General features: G+C 41.4%; 9 protein-coding genes across 16 annotated transcripts in view; 7 read left to right on the forward strand and 2 right to left on the reverse strand.

The window, feature by feature from the left end:
• The window catches only part of LOC6527303 (calcium/calmodulin-dependent 3',5'-cyclic nucleotide phosphodiesterase 1), an 84,334-nt gene that overhangs the window by 20,312 nt on the left and 51,038 nt on the right, over positions 1-12,984 (reverse strand). For all 8 annotated transcript variants that reach the window (XM_015197657.2, XM_015197652.2, XM_015197655.3 and 5 more), the window contains 2 exons: positions 4,881-5,153; positions 1,966-2,518 (listed from right to left, as the gene is read on the reverse strand). In XM_015197657.2, coding sequence (XP_015053143.1) covers positions 1,966-2,518; positions 4,881-5,153 — 826 coding nt within the window. The remainder of the gene's footprint in view (positions 1-1,965; positions 2,519-4,880; positions 5,154-12,984) is intronic.
• On the forward strand, positions 429-1,193 carry LOC26534959 (serine protease inhibitor dipetalogastin). Its single transcript, XM_015199080.3, has one exon. The coding sequence runs from the start codon at positions 475-477 to the stop codon at positions 1,168-1,170; it is 696 nt and encodes a 231-aa protein (XP_015054566.1). The 5' UTR covers positions 429-474; the 3' UTR covers positions 1,171-1,193.
• On the forward strand, positions 1,390-1,667 carry LOC120320673 (serine protease inhibitor dipetalogastin-like). Its single transcript, XM_039371036.2, has one exon. It carries the CDS (start codon positions 1,423-1,425, stop codon positions 1,624-1,626), a length of 204 nt encoding a protein of 67 aa, XP_039226970.1. The 5' UTR covers positions 1,390-1,422; the 3' UTR covers positions 1,627-1,667.
• Positions 4,076-4,431, forward strand: LOC120320674. The gene has a single exon (XM_039371037.1). It carries the CDS (start codon positions 4,100-4,102, stop codon positions 4,241-4,243), a length of 144 nt encoding a protein of 47 aa, XP_039226971.1. The 5' UTR covers positions 4,076-4,099; the 3' UTR covers positions 4,244-4,431.
• Positions 6,263-6,645, forward strand: LOC6527306 (ovomucoid). The gene has a single exon (XM_002088363.4). The coding sequence runs from the start codon at positions 6,310-6,312 to the stop codon at positions 6,514-6,516; it is 207 nt and encodes a 68-aa protein (XP_002088399.1). The 5' UTR covers positions 6,263-6,309; the 3' UTR covers positions 6,517-6,645.
• Positions 7,935-8,656, reverse strand: LOC6527308 (trypsin inhibitor ClTI-1). The gene has a single exon (XM_002088365.3). The coding sequence runs from the start codon at positions 8,594-8,596 to the stop codon at positions 8,357-8,359; it is 240 nt and encodes a 79-aa protein (XP_002088401.1). The 5' UTR covers positions 8,597-8,656; the 3' UTR covers positions 7,935-8,356.
• On the forward strand, positions 9,214-10,078 carry LOC6527309. Its single transcript, XM_002088366.3, has one exon. It carries the CDS (start codon positions 9,245-9,247, stop codon positions 9,377-9,379), a length of 135 nt encoding a protein of 44 aa, XP_002088402.3. The 5' UTR covers positions 9,214-9,244; the 3' UTR covers positions 9,380-10,078.
• On the forward strand, positions 9,561-10,078 carry LOC26535341. The gene has a single exon (XM_039371033.2). It carries the CDS (start codon positions 9,561-9,563, stop codon positions 9,870-9,872), a length of 312 nt encoding a protein of 103 aa, XP_039226967.1. The 3' UTR covers positions 9,873-10,078.
• Positions 10,151-10,464, forward strand: LOC120320422. The gene has a single exon (XM_039371034.2). It carries the CDS (start codon positions 10,156-10,158, stop codon positions 10,387-10,389), a length of 234 nt encoding a protein of 77 aa, XP_039226968.1. The 5' UTR covers positions 10,151-10,155; the 3' UTR covers positions 10,390-10,464.

A 12,984-nucleotide genomic window follows, 5' to 3' on the forward strand; every position in this document is an offset into this window, starting at 1 on the left:
TGGTACTGTGAATGGGTAAATAAGAAATAGTATCACTCTACCCTTGCAAGTAGATTTATATAAAAATATGTGTGAGCAAAGATACTCTAAAGGGAGTTCATTCATGGTATATATTTTCTATATATTGGAAATGATAAAGCGATAAATGCTTTCAAACTTTCAGCATAACTAAGATTAACTTAAAATCCGTGCTTTTCGTGGTGATAAAAAACAATATTAAGATAAGCTAGAATGTAATTAAATGATATTTATTTATTGAAAAGAAAAGAAAGAAAGTAGGAGTGGAAAAGCCCTGTAAAAGTCAGTTCTTCGTTAGCTACAATTTCGTCAGGGAAGAATCAGTTTATCATAAACGTGAACGTGATAAATTGGAATGTCCCGCCATGAGTGTATAATTTCTCGGGGTTTATTTAAAAATGGGCGACTATCTGGTGCACTAGTTCAGTCTTTCTCCACCTGAGTTCCACTGTAGACATGCGTTGTGCTGCCCTGATCGCTTTGTGCCTTCTCGCACTTCTGGGCCATTCGAATGCTAAAGGACTAAAACGCGATTATCTTCCTGTTCGTGAGCCTAAAAAGGAACGAGGCATGTATCCTCTTCCTTTCGGTGGGCCTAAGAAGGAACGAATGTCAAGTCCACCTGAATTTGCACGCCCTTGCGGGTGTCCACTTATATATACCCCTGTTTGCGGAGCGGACAGGAAAACCTACGCCAACGGTTGCATTCTAAACTGCAAAAGTGTTCTGTTGTTTAGAGAAGGAAGATGTGATAGTAGAGATGAAGAATTTAGAAAGGAACCAACCATATATCATTCTGAACCTTGCGCGTGTACATTACATTCGAATCCTGTATGCGGAGCGGACGGGAAAACCTACGGCAACGAATGCTTTCTTAAATGCCAAAATGTTCGGTTGTTTAGACAAGGAAGATGTGATGGTAAAGATGATACATTTGGACTTCAAAGGCCACATTCCAAAAATCATCCTCAACCTGGGTTCGAACGCCCCTGCGCGTGTCCATTACATTTGAGTCCTGTATGCGGATCGGACGGGAAAACCTACCCCAACCAATGCAGTCTAAAATGCAGTAAGGTTCGGTTGTGGCAACGTGGAGCATGTGATGATAAAAATGGTTTATTTGAAGTCATGAAATTGAAAAAATACAAATAAATGTAAGGTCACGTTTATCTATATAAAGTGCATTTTTTAACGGCTATTAACGGCTAAACATTTTGTACAAATAGTAGGAATTAAGTAAAATTAACATTAGTACCAACACATCATTCGATTCGGAGTGAAATGTGTGACTGTCTTAAATTAAAACGTAAAATTAAAATGTATCGCCTCCAAAATGAACCATATATATAGTACATCTGACCATCTACTTGCACATTCGCCTCTGAGCAGTCCAGAACCTAAGCCATGAGTAGCTCACTTTTCACCGCTCTGTGCCTGCTTGCAGTCGTGGTCCTGACTGGCGCCCAAGTCACGAGGCCCCTTTGCCCGTGTCCAAGAATACGTGCCCCTGTCTGCGGATCGGACCACATCACCTACGTCAACATTTGCGAACTGCAGTGTGCAGCGCAGGTTAAACAGATTGAAATGGTCAAGACGGGCAGATGCTAATGTCACAGATACACATAATAAATGTACATATGTATACAAAACGCATTGAATGTCAAGATTTCACCTTATAGTGGTAATTTACCGTGGTAGTGTACCGATTTGGCACAGCTAAGCTGTAGTGCTGAATTAAATGCAATGCCATCTACTGGCGCCTTTACAAACCAGTGTCGATCGGGAATCTGTACTAAGCTATGTACTGCCCTAGTACTAAAGACCTACACGTATGTACATATGTATGTCAAAGGTGCGTTCGTCACTAGGTTTTAGTACTGTTTTTTTGGTACCACATACGTACAATAGTTATTATAAGTATTTGGTTGCTTTTGATAGGAAACTTACCTCCCGGCCGCTTTGTTAAGAGCATCTGGCGTGTCGACTGGCGGCAAACTCTCCGTATCCCATTGCCCGGCGGCGAACGATATATTCGAGGGCGTTTCAAAGGAGTGTCCCGACTCCTGCGGAATATCGGTGTCCCCCCGCAGCAACGAATTGTTGCCGACGCCCACGTTTATCGAATGCATGGCGGTATAGTCGGCCGAATCGCGACCCACGACCATTTCGGTTTGCGATAGATTGGCCGACGAGATCTGAATATTATCGGCCAGATAGTTGGTGGCATTCGGCGATGATGGTTGCATTTTCGCGGCGGCTGGTCCGGAATTTGTTGGGACCTGATTGCTGGATCGGCTGTCGCCGGCGGACGCGGATCCGTTGGATCCACCGGTACGGTAGCACAGTCGCTCCGCAAGTGGTTCACTGAGCGGCGTCTGGGCGAAGCCAATTCCCGGCACTGTGCTGCTGCAGGCGGTGGTTGAGGGCGATGCCAGTTGGCCGTCGAATTGGTTGAAGTTGCGGCTGTTGGTGCGTCGGATAATCGTCAGTGAGCCGTGTCCTGCAAGAAAGCCGGAGAGAATTCAGTGGGCGTAGGAGCTGATTCGGCTGCTTATATAGTTATATCACTCTCACTGTTGACACATTGATTAAGGACCTACTGGGATCTAACGAGGCACACAAGCCGCCCAAAGGTCGTGAAAAGGTGGGGTTTCGGGTGAAACAAGTACAGTGGCCACAGGCTATGCAAACCATATGCAAGATAAGATTCAAGAGGTGTATGGTATTTGGTTTTATATTAATACATAATTTAAACAAAGATGAGGTTGTGAAAACACTTATATTCGCCATGAATAAAAAATTAAGACACCTTTGAATTTTGATTTTGCCATTTTTCATCCGTTGTTCGATCAAAAATCGTTGGGCAAGCAGGGCAATGGACAAGAAATCAATAATTTATTTCCATCATTTGAGGCCATTGTAGCGTGGAATTCTTTATTTAGTTTAGCCCCCAGTGAGGGGAAAATGCTTAACGAGCAGCGCACAAAAGCCCCAAAGAAGTTCCACCCCCACCCTCTCTGCCAGTTCCCCCTGAGTGGCATCATCCTAAGTTGGCCCTAAGTTGCCATTCCGGGCGTGTCGAAGAGTGCAAAGGATTTATCTGTGTGTGTGTGTGTTTGTCAAGTGGCAAGTTGGTGGTGCAGGGAGCAATCTATCTGCAAATACCCCAACCTATGGAGCTGCGGAGGGGAATAGTGGAGTGGCTGCGAGAATCTTAACTGCATTCCATTTATTTGGACAGTGCAGGCAGCTAGAAGCTCGAGAGAAAGGTGATGGGGCAGTCATAAAATCCGCTTTATGCTGCACTTAAATTTATGTTACACCCGAGATTCCTTCGCTTAACTGCTAGATACGCGGGCTCTTTATCGAGTCGAGTTTTTGGGATGAAATGCTTTATGCTCCTTTTACTGGCGCCTCTTCACGTTCCACCTCCTTAATGACTTTCAACGCTTCATTTTACCCCACAATGTTGGGGAAAATGCTCTGCTGACCCCACCTGGCATCGCCTTACAACTAAAAACCCAATTCCAGTTGTTTTTTTTTTTTTTTTTGACCCATGTGAGCGCGGTGGTGGAAATTGCCGGCAATTAAATGGCCTAAAGTGCGTTTTGCCACTGGTAACATGATCGATCGGCCACCATCAATCTTTTTTATACGCTAAGATAGTTCAAGTTTACACCTAGTGATGTGATGTAATATATTTGGAATAAAACTTGGCAGTCTTTTACTAGATATACTCCGCTAAAATAATATTTTTCTGATTTATCCTAATCCTGACTACAGAACTTTTTAATAGCTCAATCAGTTCACTCTATAAATGCCAACCGATTTATTTATTCAATACACAACCTAATTCATCAGTATTGCTATGTCTTCTTTATTATTTTATATTTACAACTCAATATATTTTTTACCACATAAACTGTATGTTTTGACATTTGCAGACTTATGATATGCCAAATTAAAAACTGCTCATATAGTGCGAAATTCTGGATTTTACGCTCTAAAGTCGAACGACTTCCTGGCTGTTGGGTATAAAACTAAGATTACCATCAGCTGATGTTCACTTTATTCTGCGAATATGCATTGCTACATTGCCATTGCACTTTGCCTGTTCGCCCTTTTGGATTTGACAAACGGGGTGAACGAAAAGGAAAGGTCTACTTATTGTGTACCCGGCACGTGCTGGGATCACAGATATAATTTGTGGCCCTCGGGAAAATAAATGCGGTGAACGCTAGTATTCAGAAGATGGTTTTGACATTTTTAGAGCTATGTAAAAAGATTTAATATTTAAGGTCAATGGCAATAGTCATTCGAAATAGAAGGTGTGTAATCAACGATCAGGTTGTCAAGCAAACGTTGTCTTCAAGCCTCACAAGAATAGTTACTGAATAAATAATTCAAATGTAACTATGAAATGCTATTTAACGGTGGGGATGGCTATGAATTTTTATATCTTTTTTTGGTCTTAAGATAAGCTCTCTATTTGTGGTCAATTTGGTTAATACAAGCAATGTCCACGAATGCAATTAAGACAACTGCGCTGCAATGCAATTTCAATTAGCCGATTTGGATTTTAACCACAACAACCCACGAATTGCTATCCCATCTAAATTCCTGCAACTTCCGAGCGATGTCAAATCGACTTAGCCACCGCAATCTCCGCAGCTGGTGCAGGATGGATTATGCAAGCGGTATCCTGTCCTCCAAATGGAAACTATAATGCCACCACCCCTCCTCCTGCCCACTGAGCCACAAAACCAGGAGCACTTGGTTTAGATGATGAAATATGCAAAAATAATGCACACAACAGCGGGGACACAACGGCGGCAAAATGCCATGAGCTGCTCTTTACTTACTTGCCACTTGACCATTTATTGTCGCATTTGGGCCACTGCCACTGCCACTGAGCTCGGAGACCGTGGGACTGGCGCCTTCCTGTGCCGGCGTACTGACACCACCTGCTCCTCCGGACGCCGATCCCGTTCCGGTTGCAGGGCCAACTGACCCACTCGCCGCACCGCTCGCTGCACCACTGCTGCTCGATGCCGCACCACTTGTGCCGCCGGTGGTGCCCGCCCCACCACTTGCCTCGTCCCGCTTGCTGGGCAAACTCTCCGGCGTGCTGGCAACTGAAAATAGAAGTCGAATAATAAAATAAATACATCTATAAAAATACAAAAAATATCAAAAAAACCACATTAAAACTAAATTTCAATTGTTTAACTTATGTTTTTCTTAAACATGTATCTACATTTCAGTGTGGGATCCAACAGGTTTCTGCAAGGCAATCAGCATTCAAACTATACCCGCTTGTGCACACATCCATGTGAGCCCCAAATCCTTTTGTTGTCCTTCACTTGCTGCAAATCCCTCGTTTCTAATGCTGTCGGACTTAGCAAAAGTGTATTTGTGTTGTGTATTTTGTTTGCTTCTTGGCCAAAAGGGTCCGGAAACGGAAGGACGTGAATTAAACTAAGACACAAAGTGGTTCAGTAGATGGTGAACACAAGATATATCACTCTTATAATAGATTTTAACTAATAGTTTAAATTTGATAAATTATTATTTAAAAAGAAATTTGCTGCTTTGAGTCTGGTATTTTATAAACGTTGTCTGTCGAAAAATAAAATCTTATACGTACATTAATATTCATGTACTTTAGTCCAAGTTTAAACATGCTTTGCATTATAAAAAGAGCATTTGCCAATCACCATGGCAGCCGAGAATCCCCACTTATTTCCCTTCTGCTTAAGCTTTTCTTCAGCTTCATCGTGTAATATCCTCTGCTTTGATTCAACCCGGCTAAGCTGCCTCCTTTGGCACTACAAGATTAGACTGAAATTGCTTTTGTTCGTTGAAAGGATTTTATTAGGCCAAGCTAAAACAGATTTTTTTTTGTGCGAAAGTTGCCAAGGCCAACAGCTGCGAGCAACTAGCGAACTAGACACAATAAGAGTTTACATATACATATATGTATAGAAAGATTCCACTTTTTTATTGCGTATACGCCACGCCGTCGAGATGATGGGCATTTCCCATTGAGTACGAGTATGTATATATTAGATTACCTACAATTTTCACAGTTACAGTTAAAATCAGTTTTTTCGTGCCAATTCATAAACGAAACCGCATATAATTCATTTACCTGAAAAACTACTTTTGACACCCTCTATTACTGCAGTTTTTCTACCAAACTGCGGCGTTTAAGGGTTCCGGATATCTATAAATAAGTAGCATTCAGGTGTGGAGATTCTACTCTTGCCCAACCCGTCTAGCATTATAGCCATGCGTTGCCCAGCTTTCCTCGCACTCTGCCTGCTTGCCATTCTGGCCATGACTGTGGCCGAGAAGGAGATAAACTATTGCCTGTGCCATCGCAACTATGATCCTGTGTGCGGATCGGACTCGCAGACCTATAGCAACCAGTGTGAATTCGACTGTGCAGTTAAAAACGGAGCCTCCATTACCATTAAGCATAATGGAAAATGCTAGAGCCTCCATTACCATAAAGAAGACGGGAAGCTGGAAGGAAACGGAGCATGGATCCCAATTGGTTGTCAAATAATATGTGACTAATAAATATGTGTCTTAAGCTTTAGCTTAAGCTGTGTTTAAACAACACTTAAACTATTTCTTTAATAATTTCAAAGTGACGTATTAACCTTTTTCAGACTTCACAGTATTTATTTCCAACAGCTTCATGCCAATGCAAAATATATTGAAATATTCACTTTCATTCAATTGGTATAACAAAGCCGGAACTGAAATATATTAGATGAAAAACAACTGTCTACAGAGCACTGAATTTATATGTGTGCCTTTTTTTCAGGCTTCTGTTATTGACCCAATTGTTGGCTTGGATTCTATTTAGACAAATGTTGCCATAAATTTACCCAACAAGTAAAAAATAATAATAAAAAGCCTTACCATGGCTGCGAAATGAAAGTATGTTCATCGGGTATTGTGATTGGCACTACAAATAAGAAAATCGAATATGCTCTCTCTTGTTTATAAGTAATGCATATTTTTGCTAAACAAATAGAGCCTTGTGTCTATTAATTAAAGTAAGACGCAGTCTTGTTGGAACATTCGGAGCAATAAGACTGAGAGCATCGCATTATATTGAACTGTGCGAAGTGCTAAAGTCTCGATTTATTGCTGTAGTTTTTCCAGCGAACAGCGGCTTGCGAAGGCGGCAGGTTCTGGCTTATCTATAAATAAGTGGCGATCAAGTGTGAAAGCTCCAGTCTTGTCTAACCCGTCTAGCATTATAGCCATGCGTTGTCTAGCTTTCGTCGCACTCTGCCTGTTTGCTCTTTTGGCCTTTGCTGTGGGCCAGGAGGAATCCAAGGTGTTTTGCCCATGTCCTCGCAACTATGATCCTGTGTGCGGATCCGACTCCGTGACCTATAGCAACCAGTGTGACTTGAACTGTGCAGTTAAAAACGGACGCTCCATTACCGTGGAAAAGAAGGGAAAGTGCTAGGAAACGGAGCCTGGATCGCAACTGGTTGTCGACTAACATTTGTATGATGAAAAGTGAATAAATCATTAGTATGTGTAAATAACTTATAAATACCATGCTTCTGGTATCGGACGAAGTTTAAACTACAAATTCTATTTTTTAAATATTCTGTGGTACAAATAAACACAGAATCAAACAATTTCCAAAGTGCAGTAATTACTTAACATTTTTTCTGACTACGCAGTATTTATTTCCAATAGTTTCATGCCAATGAAAAAAAATCCATTTAAGTAAACAGATATTTCTATTTATTCAATTGGTATAACAAAGGCGAAATTAACATAAATTAGATAAAAAACAACTGTTCACAGAGAACTAAATTTCTTTGGCTTGAAATCGTTTTAAACAAAAGTTAAATACTTAAGCAAAGAAAAAAGGCAATACATGGCATTCAAATCAGTGTCACTTTATTTAAAAATTAACAAGTAATTACATTTTTAAGTCCCAATTTGTAATGTATAAAAGACAAGTTTATTAAAAGTGACTCATTATTGTTTAAAATTCGCGCAAGACACTCTTCGTAATCTCTGGTAGCAAAGGCCACTTGATCGAAAGTAGTAGGTTCATAAATCTCTGCAACCCTCGGAAGTGGGTACTAGTTTTTCCCAGTGTCGCGTTTCGTACGATTCGTATTGGTGATAAAGTGTTTAAGCGCTATCAAATGCAATGCCAAATACTCTGGCTGATAAGCTGATTTATTTCTTCTTTTTCACATTGATGATTAATACAAGGCACTTGTATGGTTTGATTTCTGGATTTTTCTTTGATTTTTCTTTGGTTCTTCTGTCGAAGGGATTGTGTGTGTTTTTAGCAGGTTCCGCTCCTCAGAACTCCCATACTGCGTCCCTGGCGTTCGACACTGCGGCGTACACAATCGAACTCGCAGCGATTTGGATAGGTGACCAGGTTGGATCCACAAACGGGTTCGTAGTTCCGGGGACAGGGACAGAATGGCTTCTCCACCTTCTCCGTGTCATCGCAGCTAATTGGCGATATGGCGAGGGCCAGGAAGAGGCACAGGGCCACTAAAATGCTGAGGAATTTCATTGTTACTGGGTTAATCCACTTGCTAGACTGATTCGATACTGGAGCTCCACATATTTGTTCATTCAATGGAGCTTTGGCTGGTTTCGATTTGGTCACCTATCTTATCAGCACTCGTGGTGCTTTGAAGTAGTGGGTGTTTTTTGTTTTTTTAGTACATTGTGATTGGCTTGCAGTTGAGATATGAGCAACGAGTATTCCAGTTCCTACAGTTCGGTATGCTAAGTATATGCATTGCGAATTATTTGAATAATTTATGGGCTCCGGCACTTCCAGCTTAATTACTTATTTAGCATATCGCAGAACCAAACACGCAATTGTTTATAGTCGCAGAAAAGCTCACACAGAAAAGCTAAACGATACTCACTCTATTACTCACTACATTCAAGAGCTTTTCCCCCATTTCTCTCTGCCTTCTTATCAGCGATCAGGTATAGTCGAGGGAATTTCCCACTCTACACAAAATTTACATGCATTTTGCTTCGCTTTTTTAAGAGGCACGGCAATTAATGAAACGCCAGCCTTTTTGTGAGTCAATTTACACGAGACTAGCTATTCAATTTCAATTGCCATTCAATTTCCATTAGCTTGGCTGCCTGGCCCCTGGGGAAATCCAGCTAAGTTAGATCCAGTTGTGGAGTCACTGCCGCCATGAGAGGTCTTCTTCTGGTTCTGATGCTCTTCATTTTCGCCATTCTGACGGCCCGGGCTCTAAACTGCCAGCCGTGTAAGTTACTGGAAGCCCGCAAGGCACATGCAAATGAAACGAGTACCCAGCAGATGTGAGAAAAAGTGCCGAGTGTTGGATGTTTTTGATGTTTTGGGGGTCGGGAGAGCAGTGCGAAGTAATCAGCAGCTTGTTTGACTAATTAGCAAAACTTACGCACACACAAACACTCACAAAGGCATCGACAACTTTTATTCACACTCTCGACAAACGACTTATTCGAAACTCAGTCTTAATTGAATGCTCGCAGCGAAACGACGACGTGTTCCGCACCGAAAAACCTATTCACTCCATAAATCCGTAAATCGTAGAAAAAACATGAAGTTTCTGACTTTGCTGCTCGTCCTGGGAATGTTGATCGCCCTCTTTGCCGGATCCTCGGAGGGCAGCTTTTGTCCTTGCGATCTGAAGACCAAGGGCAGTGAGGTCTGCGGCTCGAATGGTGTTACCTTCAAAAACCGCTGCGAGTTCGAGTGCAGCCAAAGGGATTACAAGAAACTTGGACGCACCCTGAACATCAGGAATGAAGGACCTTGCAGCTCGACGATCTGAAATGTTAATACATCTTCGGTCCAAAATGAGATCCATAGATACTGTAGTGATGAGTGCGGTGAGATAGTTCTTGAGATGAATAAGTAACTATCAAAAGCTTAATACTCTTGTTGAAACCATCTGAAAATGCTTTCTCTCGTTTATCAGTAATGTATATTATAACCAAGATACTCAAAACAAATAAAGCCGTGTGTTTATTAATTAAACTGAAACGCAGTCTTGGTAGAACATTCGGTGAAATAGCACTGCGAGTATCGGTTAATTTTTCATTTTCTAGGGCAATATGAATTTCTTGGCTATGATGGCGCTTTTGGGCCTTTTGGCCATGTTATTTGTGCCATCATCGGAGGCCAGCTACTGTCCCTGTAATCTCCGAAAGGCAGAGGTCTGTGGAACCAATGGGGTTACCTACCAAAATCGGTGTGTTTTCGAGTGCACTCAGCGGGAATATAGGAAGCTCGGAAGAAATCTGAACATCCGAAAACTGGGATCTTGTTCAGCTATACGATTCACTTGATACAGCAGTTACTTCAAACTTAAATGAATAAACAAAAAATAATAAAGAATAACGAATTATATCTTCAGCATTAGACTCGATGAGCTTTTTTTCTTTAAACGACTTCAAGTGTTCACTTGAATATGAATAAGCTGTGTGGTGTTATTTTCGGAAATACTATATGTGTATTCATATTTTCAGGTAATGCGCCATTAGTTTAATGGCATAGACTCTTTCTGGACTTGTTATTCTCAATATTCATCTGTATTTTAGTTTATATATGAATTCTCCTAAATAATAAATTCTGTATCACCTGATCTTATTTACAATTAATGTGCAATTAGAGGTAACTATAAGAAAGTGGCATTTCTGTTGTATAATCTGCTTCTCGACGCAGCGCATCGGTGTGTATTATATGCAAAAAACGCCATTCAATGCTAATTAAAATCGCCGTCGAGCGCGTCATCACCTCGTTAATCAACTGGTGACTTTAGGTCGGAGCTTATTTTCATTGACACTTTTGGTTCCAGCAGCTCGAAGGCGCTTTCGGCACCGATTAAACAGTCGCCTCACGCACATCAATCAAATTTATGCATAATTAATCGTTCGCCAGCAGCGATTCGATATTCTGGAGGATGGCTGATGGTTGGGATTTGATTTATTAACTCTGCACACTGGCTTGACTAATTGAATCCCAATACGTGCGTCGCTCAACATCCAAATTGGGTGCAAACAAGCCAATACTGAAGGCGCAGTACTAACAAGCCCCAAAAAGCAAGTCTAATAAATGTAATGGGGCGCTTTTACGGAATTCAGTGGAGCTACTGCCATTGGATTTATGACAGGAAGCTGACAGCTGCAGTCCGGAATTCTACTGGCCACAATGTTATTAAAAAGATAATAATAAGCGGGTTGAATCACAGTCCTATATGGGGTTTTATCTCGTTCTAGAGAAAGATTATATTATATCAGCTCAATTCAGCGGAGCTCCTGGGTAAGTAAGTTGAAAACCTAAGTTCAACCACTTTATAGAATATTTCTTGTAAGTTCACATATTACCAAAATACCTTATTACCTACATATGTAAAAATGGAAAAGCAAACACACGTCTCTTTTCAACTGTTCGTTAGCACAATCAATATTTCTGTTTACCTTATTTAGAGTGTGAAGTAATTCCCCTCGTTTCGGATTGGTTTATACTTTTATATTTCTGTTAAATAGTCACAATGGGTACAGAAACCTAGATTACATTTACCCGTTTAACTGACTAGCTCTATAACAAATAACTTATATGGGCAAATACCAATTTGTAATACCAATTTGTAACGAAAGTGCCCTAATGCCGAACATTTATCAGTCAGTGACTTGGCTGTCAGCTTATCAAACAGAGCCAAAGCAGATAAAATGATAATATTTGGCCGAAAGAGGATTGCCCCGCCTGGAGTCATAACAATAACAGCAAGATAGTGAAGGTCGGTTTGGTTTGGGGCGGCAAACGAAAAACAGGCAAATAAACCGGCATTGATGTGTGGAAATTTACATGTGGAACCTACTTATGACAACGACAATCTCAACAAATGACAACAAACCAACAAAATCGTACCGCTGCTGCCGCTGTTTTTGTAATCGATTTCTGATAACAAGTATTTGATAAGCGTAAACCTATTGACAGCACTAAATAGCAGCCCCAAAAAAAAAATAAAATGCTGGCTGAGAGACCGCCCAACTCAAATTTGCTGATGCTCAAGGGTTGTCAGACTGTGTCTGTGTGCGTTAGACATAAAAAATGGCTTGGATAAGGCGAAAAAAACAGAGGAAAATGCGGATGAGGGAAAACCGTAGCATATGTTTAGGCGCGTGTGCTAAATTCGTAAATATATCTGGGGCTACCGGATTAGTGGGAGCTGATTTTAAATATGCCAAGCTGGAGCTGGTGAAGGGAAGCTGGTACACCCCGAGTTTTGTGATATGATTAAATATTTACATAATAAAAAATGTAGGCCGTGTATATTTATTTATTCGAGCCGGAGCAGCCAGAGGAGCCAAATTGAAAAGTGCTTGTAAAAAATGAATTTCCTTCCTCTTTCGGAATTCCCCAGCACAAAAGGCTGCTGAAACGCGTCCTCTGCTCGCGCAAAAGGCAATTCAATCAGCGTCGCGACATGAAAGCTAAACCCCGGTGTCCTGTCCTGCAAGGAACCCACAGACAGCTGAGACAGGTGACTGAGAGCTGCCACAGTTTGGGGATGCAGGCGGCGGATTAGCCCGGTTTTCCCCCTAAAACATTTCGCTTTAACTTTCCACTTTCCCCGCCTCCTACGCATTTCCCCAGAGGTGTGGCCTTAAAATTACAGCGAATTTTCTTCGCTTTGATTTCGGTCGAAAAAGGAATCTCAATGCGAACAGCCACGCCCCCTTGTCAAACCCTTTTCATGTCGCCGTGAAAAGCGGGAAAATTATGCCGACTCTGCGCGCTTACACGTGAAGATTTCTGCACATATTTGTGCAAAAATTCTCAATATACATAAACTTCTAAGCGAGCAGGTTGCTCAAAGGTAAAATGAAACACAATAGCAGCTCCTTGGATTTCTTGTTTCGACTCCAGGAAAATGTTTA

This window comes from Drosophila yakuba, chromosome 2L (assembly GCF_016746365.2).
Source record: "Drosophila yakuba strain Tai18E2 chromosome 2L, Prin_Dyak_Tai18E2_2.1, whole genome shotgun sequence".
Classification (NCBI taxonomy): domain Eukaryota; kingdom Metazoa; phylum Arthropoda; class Insecta; order Diptera; family Drosophilidae; genus Drosophila; species Drosophila yakuba.

What these genes read in the sequence shown, in the direction of transcription:
- LOC6527308 (XM_002088365.3), bottom strand. Translation starts at nt 8,596, where the DNA reads ATGAAATTCCTCAGCATTTTAGTGGCCCTGTGCCTCTTCCTGGCCCTC.
- LOC120320422 (XM_039371034.2), top strand. Translation starts at nt 10,156, where the DNA reads ATGAATTTCTTGGCTATGATGGCGCTTTTGGGCCTTTTGGCCATGTTA.
- LOC6527309 (XM_002088366.3), top strand. Translation starts at nt 9,245, where the DNA reads ATGAGAGGTCTTCTTCTGGTTCTGATGCTCTTCATTTTCGCCATTCTG.
- LOC26534959 (XM_015199080.3), top strand. Translation starts at nt 475, where the DNA reads ATGCGTTGTGCTGCCCTGATCGCTTTGTGCCTTCTCGCACTTCTGGGC.
- LOC120320674 (XM_039371037.1), top strand. Translation starts at nt 4,100, where the DNA reads ATGCATTGCTACATTGCCATTGCACTTTGCCTGTTCGCCCTTTTGGAT.
- LOC120320673 (XM_039371036.2), top strand. Translation starts at nt 1,423, where the DNA reads ATGAGTAGCTCACTTTTCACCGCTCTGTGCCTGCTTGCAGTCGTGGTC.
- LOC6527306 (XM_002088363.4), top strand. Translation starts at nt 6,310, where the DNA reads ATGCGTTGCCCAGCTTTCCTCGCACTCTGCCTGCTTGCCATTCTGGCC.
- LOC26535341 (XM_039371033.2), top strand. Translation starts at nt 9,561, where the DNA reads ATGCTCGCAGCGAAACGACGACGTGTTCCGCACCGAAAAACCTATTCA.